Source organism: Manis pentadactyla, chromosome 8, assembly GCF_030020395.1.
Source record: "Manis pentadactyla isolate mManPen7 chromosome 8, mManPen7.hap1, whole genome shotgun sequence".
NCBI lineage: Eukaryota > Metazoa > Chordata > Mammalia > Pholidota > Manidae > Manis > Manis pentadactyla.
The window spans coordinates 129,783,993-129,799,452 of NC_080026.1; the positions used below are offsets into that span (position 1 = coordinate 129,783,993).

The following is a 15,460-nucleotide window of genomic DNA, read 5'->3' on the forward strand; positions in this document are numbered from 1 at the left end:
AGTGGCCACGAGGTTCTTCACAATAAAAAAAAAAACTTTCGAAGTTGTCTGTCACAATGGACCTCAGTACTTCAAGCCTCCTGGTTGGTAAGACCTAACAGAAGTATGGCAGGAAGAATATTGTAATTCTGGCCCCCGAGTCACATAATTCAAGTGCCATTTAATTTAAAGCCACAATAAATAAGAATGGAAATTCACACTGATCATTTTGGCAACTTGAATCACTTAACTGTTTATCAGGATTAAAATGCCAGGATAAGCAAGAGAGGAGACCAAACTATTCATGGATTTTTTTCCTATTTAATTTTAAATACAAATGAGAAATGGATTTTGATAAGAGAAGGAAAAATGGTGAAAATGAAGTAGATATTAAGAAGGTAGAAATGATGTAGGAAAGCAGACATGAATTAAAAAATTGTTCCACCTCTGTGTTTCAAATATTCTTTAATTCTTTAAGAATGCCGTGGTAGGCAAAAAACTGGCCTTCTAAAGATGTCTACATGCCAGTCCCCAAAATCTGTAAATGTTACCTTACAAGCAAAAGGGACTCGAATCAGTTAAGGACCTTGGTATGGGGAGTATTCTGAATCACCTGGGCAGGCCCAGTCTAACTACACAGGTCCTTAAAATTGGAGACTCCTTCCTACCTATGGTCAGAGGGAGATGTGACTATGAAAGAACGGCCAGGGAGATGCCCTGTGGCTGGTTTTAAGATGCAGGAAGGGATCACAAGCCATGGACTGTGGGCACTTCCAGAAAGAATGCAGCCCTGCCCACACCCTGGGTTCACCCCCAGGGAGGTTCCTGTTGGGCTTCGGACCTAAAGCCTATAAGGCGATACATTTTTGTTTTAAGCCATTAAGCTTGTGGTGATTGTTACACCAGCAACAGAAAACTAATACAAATTCTAAGTTTTCCATTTAATTTCTGGTACACACAACACTTCTGTATCAACATCAGGGCTGATTACCTTCACAAGGCACGCAGGGCCCTTCTCTCCTGGCAATGGGAAGTTCAAGTCAAAAGGAGAAGAGAGGTTCAGGGAGCTCAGCTGTTGCCCAGTGGAAGCTTCAGTTTCTAACCGTTTTGGCTCTCCACACCACTGAAGACCAACACTCCCTAAATACAAAGGATAGCACTGCACTTAGTCATTTCTGTAGAGATAAAGAACTTTTCTAAAGAGCATTTCAAATTTGATATAAATGATACTTCTGAGCTCACAAACTTTAGATTGTTACTTTTTTTTTTAGGAAATAATATATACTAACAAAGCCCTCTGACCTGTAACAAGAACAAAGATTATTTAGAAAATCTGAAAAATTTATACCTTTCTTCCCCGTATGATAAAATGGCAACAAGTTCCTCCCATCAACTCTCAACTGTAAGTACTTTTAAAAGTTAGTACTTAATATGGTTACTTTGACATTTTTGAACTGAGGAATATGTGGCCTACTGACAACAAAACTACCTTGGTAGAATAATCTTTTTTCTACTTATTAAGCAGAATAAACTGGCATATAGCAATCAATTCATTTACCAAATATTCATTAACATCTACTGTATACCAGGAATCAGACTAGCTGGGGTTACAAATATGATTAAAAGATACCCTCTATCCCCAAAGTAGTCACAATTTAGGTCTGATAACTAATTAAAATCAATGTATAGCCTGCCATATCATAGAATATTGTTCAGCAATAAAAAGGAATAAACTACTTAAATACACAAAACAACTTAGATGAATCTCAAGGGAATTTTGCTGAATGAAAAAAGCCAATCCATAGTGTTTACTTACTTTATGACTCCACTCATCTAACATTCTTGAAATGACAAAATTATAGACAGAATGGATTAGTATCTGCCAGGGTTAGGGACTTGGGGAGAAGGGAGAGACAAGAGGGAAGTGCACAGAGAAGGGCAGCATGAGAGATCTGGGCGATGGATTGTTCTCTATCTTGAGTGTGGTTGTAGTTACATGAATCTACACATGTGCTGAAATTGCACAGAACTAAATACACACACACACACAAATAATACATGAGAAAAATATGAATTCTGAATAAGGTCAATGGATTATACCAACATCCACTGTTATGATATTCTACAACAGTTACACAAGACATTACCATCAGGGGAAATGGGGTTAGGGGTATCCAGGATTTCCCCATATTATTTCTTAAAATTACATGTTTATCTACACTTATCACAAAAAAGTAACAAATATATATAGTTTGAATGATTGCCTAGAAACAAACAAGTTAGACTTCACATATATGATGCATTCAAATGTATAAAAAGCCCTGTGGTGTGACATTCAAACAGAGGGGCCAGAAACTGAGAGGAGCAACAGTTGTTTAAGTGATAAGAATGAATTACCACAGATCCTGGGTTCTAACATGTCACTCACTGTCATTACAAACCATTAATTTTAATAAACATTGGGGGGTTCATGGAGTGAAAAATAAAGTTATTATCACATTTGTATATATTTACTGTCAGACACTCCAATTTCAAAAACATTAACATATGCCTCAGCATTAAGGAAATACAATATGAACTTATAAAATAGAATTGCGCACAGCTGAAGAAACTAAACAGAAACTCTTTGTTGTATTTGCCTTCTTTGTACAATTTATTTCTAGTTTTATACCTTTGTGGTCTGAGAAGGTGGCTGGTAGAATTTCAATCTTTTTGAATTTACTGAGGCTCTTTTTGTGGCCTAGTATGTGGTCTATTCTGGAGAATGTTCCATGTGCACTTGAGAAGAATGTGTATCCTGCTGCTTTTGGGTGTAGAGTTCTGTAGATGTCTGTTAGGTCCATCTGTTCTAGTGTGTTGTTCAGTGCATCTGTGTCCTTACTTATTTTGTCTGGTGGATCTGTCCTTTGGAGTGAGTGGTGTGTTGAAGTCTCCCAGAATGAATGCATTGCATTCTATTTCCCCCTTTAGTTCTGTTAGTATGTTTCACATATGTTGGTATCCTGTATTGGGTGCATATATATTTATAATGGTTATATCCTCTTGTTGGACTGCTCCCTTTATCATTATGTAATGTCCTTCTATGTCTTGTTACTTTCTTTGTTTTGAAGTCTATTTTGTCTGATACTAGTACTGCAACACCTGCTTTTTTCTCCCTATTGTTTGCATGAAATATCTTTTTTCATCCCTTAACTTTTAGTCTGTGTATGTCTTTGGGTTTGAGGTGAGTCTCTTGTAAGCAGCATATAGATGGGTCTTGCTTTTTTATCCATTCTATTACTCTGTGTCTTTTGATTGGTGCATTCAGTCCATTTACATTTAGGATGATTATTGAAAGATATGTACTTACTGCCATTGCAGACTTTAGATTCGTGGTTACCAAAGGTTCAAGGGTAGCTTCTTTACTATCTAACTGTCCAACTTAACTCGCTTATTAAGCTATTATAAACACAGTCTGATGATTCTTTATTTCTCTCCCTTCTTATTCCTCCTCCTCCATTCTTTATGTTAGGTGTTTTATTCTGTACTCTTTTGTGTTTCCTTTGACTGCTTTTGTGGGTAGTTGATTTTATTTTTTGCCTTTAGTTAGTCTTCTTAGTTGGTCTGCTTTCTTTGGTGTGATTTTGTTTTCTCTAGTGACATCTACTTAGCCTTAGGAGTGTTCCCATCTAGAGCAGTCCCTTTAAAATATCCTGTAGAGGTGGTCTGTGGGAGGCAAATTCCCTCAACTTTTGCTTGTCTGGGAATTGTTTAATCCCTCCTTCATATTTAAATGATAATTGTACTGGATACAGTATTCTTGGTTCAAGGCCCTTCTGTTTCACTGCATTAAATATATCATGCCATTCTCTTCTTGCATGTAAAGTTTCTGTTGAGAAGTCTGATGATAGCCTGATGGGTTTCCTTTATAGGTGACCTTTTTTCTCTCTCTGGCTGCCTTTAATACTCTGTTCTTGTCCTTGATCTTTGCCATTTTAATTATTATATGTCTTGGTGTTGTCCTCCTTGTGTCCCTTCTGTTGGGAGTTCTGTAGGCTTCCATGGTCTGAGAGACTATTTCCTCCCCCAGTTTGGGGAAGTTTTCAGCCATTATTTCTTCAAAGACACTTTCTATCCCTTTTTCTCTCTTCTTCTTCTGGTACCCCAATAATGTGAATATTGCTCCATTTGGATTGGCCACACAGTTCTCTTAATATTCTTTCATTCCTAGAGATCCTTTTATCTCTCTCTGCCTCAGCTTCTCTGTATTCCTGTTCTCTGATTTCTATTCCATTAACAGTCTCTTGCACCTCATCCAGTCTGCTCTTAAGTTCTTCCAGGGATTGTTTTATTTCTGTATTCTCCCTCCTAACTTGATCCTTTAGCTCTTGTATATTTCTCTGCAGGTTCATCAGCATGGTTATGACCTTTATTTTGAATTCCTTTTCAGGAAGATTGGTTATATCTGTCTCCCCAGGCTCTCTCTCGGGGGTTGTCTGGGTGATTGTGGACTGGACCAAATTCTTCTGCCTTTTCATGGTGATAGAGGTAGTTGCAGGCAGGTGGTGCGTGTGTCAGCTGGGAGAACAAAGTCCCTTCCCGCTTGCTAGTTGCCCTGGCCCTCTCCACTGCCTGTGTCAGTTACCCACACACCGGGAGCAGCCATCTGGGCAGCCCAGAGCCCTGCGGGGAGAGGCAGGCGCACCCGGTGTGCTCTCCTGCGAGAACGGCGCCCCTTCACGCCCTGCCCTGTCTTCTTCTGCCTGCGCTGGGGAGCTGTGCACCGTCGGTGACCCTGGGTCTGGCCTGGGCGGCTGCGCGCTGGGAGAACGCTCTGGGCAGCTGCTGCGGCTGGGCCGCTCCCAGGCTGCTCGGCCACTGTGGCGGGGCCACACCACTGGGGGATATGAACGGTAGGCTATTTATTGCCGTGAGGGGCTTCAGAGCTGCACTGCCACCCTGGGGTTAGGGTGCCCAGAGTTCCCCGGGATTCCCAGCTGCTGGGCTGAGTGCGCCGGCATGATTCCATCCAGCTGTGGGACCCCTGTCCCTTTAAGACTTTCAAAAGCACTTGCTTTTCTTTTGTCCCAGGGGAGCCGGCTGCAGGGACCCCTCGCAGATTTTACTTTTCCATTTCCCTAATATCCAGCACACCATGTAATGTGTGTCTGCGCTCCCGGTGCGGATTCCTAGGGCTGGTTATTTAGCAGCCCTGGGCTCCCACTCCCTCCCCATTCTGACTCCTCTCCTCCCACTGGAGCGCTGGTGTCGGGGGTGCACTCAGGTCCTGCCAGGTCGCAGCTTGTATCTTACTCCTTTTGTGAGATGCTGAGTTCTCGCAGATGTAGATGTAGCCTGGCTGTTGTACTGTATCCTCTGGACTCTCTTTAAGGCGTAGTTGTATTTGTTGTATTTTCAAATATATATATGGTTTTGGGAGGAGATTTCCGCTGCCCTACTCACGCCGCCATCTTGGCTCCTCTCTGTATTTGCCTATCCCAATCTTACAGATACCAGTTGGCAAGACTAATTTGTTTTACCTCCTCTCCTCCCTCTTTAACCTGCCCTCTGATTGAAGGTGCTAAAGAGACGTGACTAAACTAATAGGAGAAATAAAGACAAACGTCCACCCGCCATAATAAACTCACTGCTCATAAAAACTGTGAATGGTGAAATCAGTCATGATATATATTACTAATGCAATTCTGTCATGCTCTTAGGAAATTTCCACTTTTGGTTTCCTTGTTCGAATCAGAATCAGTTGTGTTTTAAGAAATAAACCACCACAAATGTATGTAAATACAACAAACAGAACTGTGACTATTCTAAGGATTATCTGCTTTAAACTTTAGGAATAAGTACTAGTATATCACCATTTCATGTTTTTCCTCTGGTATTTTCACTCTTACTAATTAAAGTATCACTATTTCAAAAAGAAAATAAGGATGTTTTCAAATACAAATAAATCATTTTTAGAATACAGTACTATACTTCCATATTATGTAAGAGCTGAGGTAAAAATAAATAGGAAGGAAGAGAAACGACCTTTTCCGGCTAACCACTGAGACTGGAGGCTCCTAAAAACTGAGAGTAGAGCAGCCCCTTCTCACTAAGCAAAGCCTCATTGCTCAGACTGACGCGGTCTGACCTATAAAATCCTTTGGAACTGTCCATAATTCTGATAAACTTAAAAGCAAGGTTGTCAAATCACTCCAGCTCCTAAATCTAGAGGTGTACCACACAGTTAATTCTGGAAAGCAATCTACTGAGAGTAGAAGTCTGCAGGAAGCCTGCTGCACACACTACCTGCTTGTCTGGCACTTGCATTCTGGTCTTTCTGTTTATGAGGCTGTAGGTCCATGTCCTCATCATCTTCGTAACTCCTCTTGTGGCGACTGGGAGTGTAGGATGTTGAAGGACTGACTCGAGCTTGGTTTGCATTAACATAAGCGTTAAATGAAAGGTTAAGAAAAGCCTACCATTGGCAGCGGAATAGCCTGAGTTATGCTAATTATATGACTATTAAAAGACTAATAGTTTGGCAATTTGGTTAAAATAAAAATGTATTTTTAAAAAAAGGCTGGACTTCCAGTTCTGATCTTTAGAGTAGAAGTTTAGCCCCCATACCCTGCTGTAAAGAGATGAAAAACTGGACAGAAAACAGTATGTCTTTGGATAGCAAGGAGCATAAGGTTATGATCTTTGAATGAGAAGAATGAGACACCAGGGAAACACCATATTCTCCCCCAACTCTCTTGGGGGCCATTTTCCAAACTGCAATGAAGAGAAGTGGAGGCCCTGCTTTTACTGGGTAGAGAGAACAGCACACAGTTCAGGGCTACTGAGCAACTGGAATTTGTAGAACAATACTAGAGAGGAAGGGGCTGCTGGTAAAAGACCCAGAAATCTGTGCAGATTGCGTTTGGGTCTTTGGCTGAATACAAAGCTGTGATGTGCAAGTTAAGATTCCTTGGGGCCTAGCAGAGAACAGCTGCCAGTTGTTAAATGGCTGGGAGCTAAAGGAAGATGCTGGAAGTCATACAATACTAGCACTGGATCCTGCTGAACATCTAAGGCACTCAGGAGAGACCCAGAAACAGCACATCTCCTAAGTAAGGACTGTGTCCTACACAGAAGGGCTACTCCATACCCACCCTAACAAAGCCCCAAACCAAGCCCTTACAAGGTCAAAGTGATCCACTTAAATCACCTGCCTGTCAGAACAAACGCAACATTCTTGAAATGCAGATAAAAATTTCTGTAATGCTGTATATCAGCATACAATAACATATTATTAGTTATATATGAAGAAGCAAGAAAATATGACTTATAACCAGAGTTAAAAATAGTCAACAGAAATAAACCCAGAGATAAACTGGATACTGGAATTAGCACACAAGCTCACTGAAACACAATTATAAAATTTACAATTTTAAAAGAAAAGATGGATATGAGTCAAACATGAAGACTAGCAGAGAAACGGGAACAATGAAGAAGAATCAAATGAAAAATCTAGAACTAAAAAACATCTGAAATGGAAAAAAAAAAACCACAGTCTCAGTCACATAGAGGACAGTAACAAGTAGTCTAATGATCATGTGACTGGAATCCCAGAAAATGAGACAAGAAAGTCTTGGACAGGAAAATATATGAAGGAATAAAGACTGAAATCTGAAAAATATCCACACACAGATCCTAAACTTAAAAAAAAAAATAGCCCAAGCAAGATAAACACAAAAATACTCACACCATGGCACATCACAGTCAAACTGCTAAAAATCAGAGAGAGAACACTAGAAGCAGCCAAGGAGATGTTATATACGGGGGAACAATAAGATGATGGCTAGCCTTCCCAAAAAACAGTGGAGGCCAGAAGACAATGCAGTATCATTCAAGTGCTGGAGAGGGATCTACCTGTCAATCAAGAATTCTATATCCAGTGAAAATATCCTTCAAAAATAAAGGTGAAATAAAGATATTTCCAGTTGAGCCAAAGCTGAGAGAATTCATCACCAACAAGTTAATATTACAACAAAAAAAAAGTTAGTAAAATGATTTCCAATAAAAAATAAAAGAACAGAGAGAGACAGATAATGGTAAATATGTACACAATATACAAAAGATATGTTTTTTCTTTTTTCTTCATTTATGCAGAAAACATCTACTTATAGATATTTTAAAATAATAATACATGGTGGGCCTTATAAGCACAAGTGAAGTAATAGTACAACAGAACAGAGAATGGGAGGGGATAAATGGAAGCAAGCTGTTGCAATGATGGAGGATGAAAGCAGAGATCACAAAGGAAATTAGAAAATATTTTGAACTGAATGACAGTAAAAACATCAAAATTTGTAGAAAACAACTAAAGCAGTGATGTAAGAGAAACTTAAAGCCCTAAGTGCTAATATTAGAAAAGAAGGAAGATTGAAATTAATAATCTGAGTACCCACTTTGAAAGAATTAAAACTAAACTAGTAAGGAAGGAAATAATAAAAGCAGAAATCAATGAAAAAAAATAGAAAATTAAAGTAAAAATTTAGTTCTCTGACAAACCAGGGACACTGATCAAGGATAAAAGAAAAAAACTTAACATTATTGGAAATGAAGAGATCATTGCTCGATATCCCCCAGAGAAAATAAGAAAATACTATGAAAAGCTTTATGCTAATTGACATAAATTCAAATACTGAGATTAAGTAACACAACTTACCACAAATGACACACAAACAAAAACTGTCCAAAAACTGAACTGAAAATGTTCTTACAAAGAAAATGCCAGGTCCAAAACTGCAAACAACCTAACTGCTCAACAAGTGGAGACAAATAAACAAAATACCATCAGCAATAAAAAGGAATGAACTACTGATACACACACACAGATGAATCTCAAATGCATTATACTGAATGAAAGAAATCAAGACACAAAAGACTCTATATTATATGACTGATTTGTATGATATGCAAGAATAGGTAAAATGAAGCTACAGTGAAAGAAACTGGGACAGGACAATGGTTACAACAGAACCATTTACTAGCTAACTTCACTGGGGTAAAAAGACTAAGTTCTTATAAACTCAAAATCCAAATTGCGGTCTATTCAATTAAGAAAATATAATCAGGAACCATTTAACTCAAGAAAGTTCCAAAAAAGGATATTTCTTTTACCCACACAGATTCCCCAGGCACTGGAACACAATAGAAAGTCTGTCTTTCCAAAGTGGTAGTTCGTGGAGAGTTTATATCAACTTCTTGTTGAGGCTGTAATGTATACAAAAAGGTATTTAAACATTTTATTAGGAAAAAAAAATTTTTTTTGATTAGCAATCACATTTTCATGTTATTTACAAAGCCATAGTAAATATTTCACATTAAGAGTTAACTTACTTAACAAGTAAATCCAAACTAAATTCAAACTATCACTCATATTTTAAAAGAAAACTAACATAAAATCATCTCACACACAATAATCAATATACTACCTTCCCTGAAATCCCTAATACACAGCCCACTTGGTTACAAAATAAATCCTTTTGAATAAATAAGATGTTATTAGTTTTTTCCAAAGACTTACAATAAGCACATTGTGATCCCACTGTCTCTTTCATAGAAAACTATCAGATTCAGCCTATAAAATAGGAATTTAATGAAATACTCATTATGATATAGCTGTGACATGAGATTTAAGAATCAGATATCATTCCCTAGAAAAGACATGTTCTTTATTTCAAATATACTTAGAATATAGTAAGAGGTACAAAGGACCCAAGAAGTATCATTAAAAAGTTACGTTAATAAACACGTATTACTTTTATGGTAAAAAAAATCCCCTTAAAAGAAAAATAAAATATACAATCCATTTTGTAGAGAGGAAATAAACCACCCAAGAGACATAAAATCTGAGCCCGAGACAACATGTACAAGCTGGATTTTCTGTTTGTTTCTTTCTAGGCCCAAAGTCCCCTTTTCCAGGTATACGTTGCTTTTCCTCAGGACTCTTTGGCAAGACAGTAACAAACTCTCTCTGCCTTTGGTTGTGTCACAGATGGAAAGCTGCAGCTATTTTATTTTCTCATTTCCATAGGCTGAGATTATTGCATTACTGTACACTAAAAAAGGCTGTGTATTAGCATATTAGCCTCACATGCCTAAGGGCTCCTTAGACAAGAAATGTGGTAGCATTTACAAAGCCTGATTGGACTTGGCACCACATTTTCGCTCATGGAAACACTCTAGTGGAAACCAATGCTGGGAGACCTGAAGACCCTCACGTGCTGGGACGGAGGAGGCCCGACCTTCCTGAGTCTGTCACTCTGAATAGTTGTAGGAAGTTACGTTTCTGTTAAATAGAATCTTTGTGGCAACCTTCCAAGTTAGGGATATTCTTCTGTCCAGATTGGCCCACTGAACTAGAGCACTTTAATCAGAACAACAGCTACTGTGAATGAATGGGCTGGTACTGGGGTTTGTACGTGAATCCCTTCAAGTTTCGGTAATTGAGCAGGAGGCAGCCTCCCAGAGAGTAAAGAGCCCCACATAACCTAATCAAACTAACATTCTGGATCTGCAGAGAACCTGTGACACTTGTTATTTTTCCAGCAACTGACAATTACAGTCTGTGTTTCAACAGAACCCCATGAAAAACACAAAAAGCAAAACATGGGAGACATTTGTGATGAATACACTTTGACATGCTGATAATCTTATTTTTACTATTAAATGAAAGACAAATTCTAAACTTTTCCCAGTTATGTGGCAGGCATGTTGAACAGGTGTCTGAATGAAATTTAACTTAATACTGTATGTTGTTCATCTACTCTCAGAAAAGCTATAAAAAAAGTAGACAGACTCTGGTTTCTCTCTAATTGCTTATCTAGTTAAGTTATCATCTCAAGACTATCCCTTTCACAACAATTATTATATCCAGTGTTCTGCCTTCTGCCACTATTGATATGTAAGAGTTTCTATTACCTCCTTTTATCAAAGCTTAAATTTATTAAAAAGTTTTTTCATCCCAGGAAAAAAAGGGCAGGATTTAAACCAGTTTAATTAAGCAAGTGTTAAGCCCTCAGTTAATCTTCCCCTTTCATTTTAAAACAATTTATCATAACCTGTAATTTTTTTAACCAAGTATAAAGATACTGGGAAAAGAAAGGTATCAGTTTTTTTCTCCTTCATATTTTTTTTTAATTTTGGTATCATTAATATACAATTACATGAGTAACATTGTGGTTACTAGATTGCCCCCATTATCAAGTCCACACCACATACCCCATTGCAGTCACTGTCCATCAGCATAGTAAGATGCTCTAGAATCACTACTTGTCTTCTCTGTGCTATACTGCCTTCCCTGTGCACCCCCACCCCCATTATGTGTGCTAACTGTAATGCCCCTTTTTCCACTTATCCCTCCCTTCTCACCCACCCTCCCCAGTCCCTTTCCCTTTTGGTAACTGTTAGTTCATTCTTGGGTTCTGTGAGTCTGCTGCTGTTTCGTTCCTTCAGTTTTTCTTTGTTATTATACTCCACAGGTGAGTGAAGGAATCAGTTTTGTCATTTGCAATATACCACATTTTAAGAAATTTTTAGAAAATTGGAAATATATCAGAGAAACTCTTAAATAAAAGGAAAACACTTAACGTGACTTCTCAGAACTTATTTACAAACAAGATAAATAACTTCAACATCAACCAAAGGTAAATAATAAATTTTATTATTTATTTATTTTTTATATATAAATTTCTGCTTAGGAAAAAAATGCTTATTAAAATGTATATATCTTAAGGATACATACCCCACACTCTGCTACATCTCTGTATTTGCCAAAATGAAGAACCTATGACCCAAAACAAAGGATAACAGTATTTTATTAGTATATCCAAATCAAATCTACCATAAATAATGCAAGGACAAAATTAATACTACCAATTATAAACCAAGTTTCATGAAGAAAGTACTACATACACGTGCTTTTGTGTTCCGGTTGACTGTTTCATACACTCCCATGTAAAACTCAGGGTCAAACATATCCTGAACCATGCAGCGAAACTTCACAAAACTGTTAGGTTTCAAATAATGAAGGGGAACTTCATTTAGTGATGGTACCTTAAAGGAAAACAAGTCAATAAAATATCGTTTATAAAACATAAAGCACATATACACAGACTATACACCCAGATCCAAACTCCAAAACACACACACACGCACACGCACACATACCCCAAGCACCATTAAGGAGCCGATGTCTCAAAGTCAGTGTAACGTAACTGCTGGACAAGAGTACTTTCTGAGTTCTAGCAAGTTTGTGTAATGACATTCGACTAAAATGTGAAAAGATGATTCTCCTCTAGAACACTTTTCAAGTAGCGCAAAGGCATTTGCTTTTCTGAACTCTCCTCTTAAAACTAGTACATGCCATCTTACTACACTGATGGACAGTGACTGCACTGGCGTGTGGGTGGGGACTTGATAATATGGGCGAATGTAGTAACCATATTGTTTTTTCATGTGAAATCTTCATAAGAGTGAATATCAATAATACCTTAGTGAAAAATTTTTTAAAAGAAAAGAAAAAAACTAGTACATGCTAATCCTTTAAAAATAAAGATAATTGAAGCTCTCATAAGAACCAATTTTTTTGTTTTAGAAAGTAATGTAGTTGGGTACTGCCACCTAGAGGCACCAATATCGGAAGCATTCAACTGCTTTGATTAAAGCTGAAAACAAGGCCACAGAAACCACAGCCTTTTAACACTCGCACACTTGGGGCAGCAGGCAGTACAGTCAACTGTATGGTTTAAAATTGTATGCAGATCATACTCTGAGACTGGACATTGGCCCAACCGTCTCTCCATCAAACAGCAGTAAGCTTACCCATTTAGGAGCATTATTTTCCTTCAATTTCTCCTTAAAATATTCAATTACTTTCTTCTCCCAGTCACGATTAACTTCATTTTGGGCTGAAAGAAAAATATACTTTTCAAAGGTGAACGTAAAATATATAATAATAGACAATGTGCAGGTGAGTCATGTATTCAGGTGACTTGCACAAAGCACAGGGCTGCCCGGCTGGCAGGCTGGAGATCACAGACCAGGGCGAGGCCGCCTTCCTGCAGGCTCTCCCGCGCCAACAGCCTAGCTGAGAGCGCCCACGAATGGGAGAGGCGAGCCAGGCAAAGCAGCACCGGAACCATCACCTGTACAGAACACTGCTCTTTGAAAACACTGCTCTATAGCATTTTTTTTCTTTACACCTACCCTGAAATGAAGAGCGGAAGGTGTGTTCTTTTAAATTTTTTATTTGGGAATAATCTCAAACTTTCCATAAAGTCCACATGAACAGTACAAAGAACACCCCTATTGTTGCTCCATTTGCTTTATCATTTACTCTGTTTTTCTGACCTGTGTGAGATTAATTTACACACATCATATATTTTACCATTAAGTTTTCCAATGTGTGTTTCCTATTAGATTATGTTACATAACCACAGTACTGGTATCGACCTCAGAAAATTCAAAATAGATGCAGTACTTCTTCATCTTTGCTACCATCCACATTCCATTTCTATCTGGCCCAACGCTCCTTCTATTGCACTTTTCCCCGCCAGCAGAAGACCCTGTCTAGGATCACATATTGCTTTTAACTTATCATGTCTCTTTAATCTGGAACAGCTTCTCAACCTTTCTTTTGTGATACTCATATTTAAGAATACAGGCCCTTAACAAAGATTTAAAAACCAGAAGGCCCCTCACTTGGGCTTTGTCTGCCGCTTCCTTCTGACTGACCGCAGCGATGTGTGGCCAGCCAGATTCTCTGTGATGCTGTGCCCTTGTAATGGTATCAGCCAGAGGCACAACGTCCATCTTTCCCCTTAGTGGTAACTGGGATCACCCGTCAAGGTGATGGCCAATGTTTCCCCTTACAGCTAATAAGTCACCTGCAGGAGATGAATGAACTTCAAGACCCTGCAAATAATTTTTATGAAACTTATTCCTCCCTCTTAGAAATACCCTGCACTGATGATTCTTGCAAAGATGAATGTAAAATGATGAGAAAGGTGTTTTTAATGTCACAGTAAAAGAAACAAAACCAAGGTATTAGCTACAGACAGATGGAAGGACAGCCAAAAGCAAAGAAGGGAAACTAATGCAGGTCAAAGAATCCGAAAGGGAGCTTCTGATGGAGGTTGTATTTGAGCTTGGCCTTGAAAGAGGGGTAACACTGACACATGCTGAGGTATGAGGGCTTGGCATATTCTGGATGAGGAGCAAGGATGAGGGCACAGGCACTACCAGAAATACCAACACATGGAGCACGAGTGCTGGCAGCTGCATGAGGCGCTGTGATCAAGGTCTGGGAGGAAAACATGGCAGAGGCACAATCCTGTAGACACGGTTCAATAATGTGGCTGCAACTGAGCCTGACAACTACCTCACGCATCAATTGTGTGACCTGAGATAAAGTATTCAGCCTTTTTGGTTTAAGCAGGACCAAGTTGGGTTATTTGCAACCAAGAATCCTGCTTAGAAAGCACATATATATACTTTATCATATTTCCCCATGAATTCTTGGCCATCTGAATTTGAGCACCACTGCATTCAATCTTGATCTAGTTTATGGGGTCAGGGGGATTGAGGAATAAAATATACATAGGCTTTTCTGCTCTCACCAACACTGTACGAGGCTCTAGCTCTTCTACCTTATCAATTCTTCGTCCTATCAATCCTTTCGGTCCTAGTCACTGTGCTGGGTATGCACTGCTATCTCACTATGGTCTTAACATGAATTTTCCTAATGACTAATGATGCTGTGAAACTTTTCATGTTTCTTGACCATTCCAAAAATCCTCTTGTGAAGTGCCTACTCACAATTTTGCCTATTTTAAAAAATTGGGGTTTTTTTTTTTTTGCATTAATGATTGTACTAATTATTTGTGTATTTTACATGTAAGTCTTTCATCAGATTCATGTAGGGCAGATATTTTCTCCTCATCTGTAGCTTTCCTTTTGACATTCTTAGTGGTGTCTCTTAATGAGAAGTTTCTCATTTTGATGGAAGTCCAATCTGTCAATTTCTTTCTTTAATGGTTAATGACCCTACAGTCATGAAGATAGTCTCCTTTGTTTTTTATTTTTCACATTTAGGTCTGTAATTTACACCAAATTCAGTTTTTGTTTATATTGTGACATAGGAGGGGTCAAGACTCATTTTTTCCAAAAAGGTATCCACTTGTTACAGCATCATTTAACTAAAAAGACATTTTCTAACACTGAACTGCTTTGGCACTTTTGTCAAAAATAAACTCACTAAGTTTATGTCAGTCTATTTCTAGATTCTCTACTATGTTACAGTGATCTGTTTGTCTATCCTTATATGCCAATACCATACTGTCTTAATCACCACAGCTTGACATTAAGTCTTAAAACCAGGTAGTTAAGTTCTTTAGGTTTTTCTTAATTATTCTAATCCTACACATTTCTATATAATTTTGAAGACCAACTG

The 15,460-nt window shown here is 38.4% G+C and overlaps 1 protein-coding gene across 2 annotated transcripts in view; it reads right to left on the reverse strand.

The window, feature by feature from the left end:
- The window catches only part of MCMBP (minichromosome maintenance complex binding protein), a 44,265-nt gene that overhangs the window by 15,743 nt on the left and 13,062 nt on the right, over window positions 1–15,460 (reverse strand). For both annotated transcript variants that reach the window (XM_036898684.2, XM_036898685.2), the window contains exons 2-7: window positions 12,832–12,917; window positions 11,923–12,063; window positions 11,753–11,794; window positions 9,118–9,219; window positions 6,265–6,409; window positions 971–1,119 (exon numbers count right to left, since the gene is read on the reverse strand). In XM_036898684.2, the coding sequence (XP_036754579.1) occupies window positions 971–1,119; window positions 6,265–6,409; window positions 9,118–9,219; window positions 11,753–11,794; window positions 11,923–12,063; window positions 12,832–12,917 (665 nt within the window). The remainder of the gene's footprint in view (window positions 1–970; window positions 1,120–6,264; window positions 6,410–9,117; window positions 9,220–11,752; window positions 11,795–11,922; window positions 12,064–12,831; window positions 12,918–15,460) is intronic.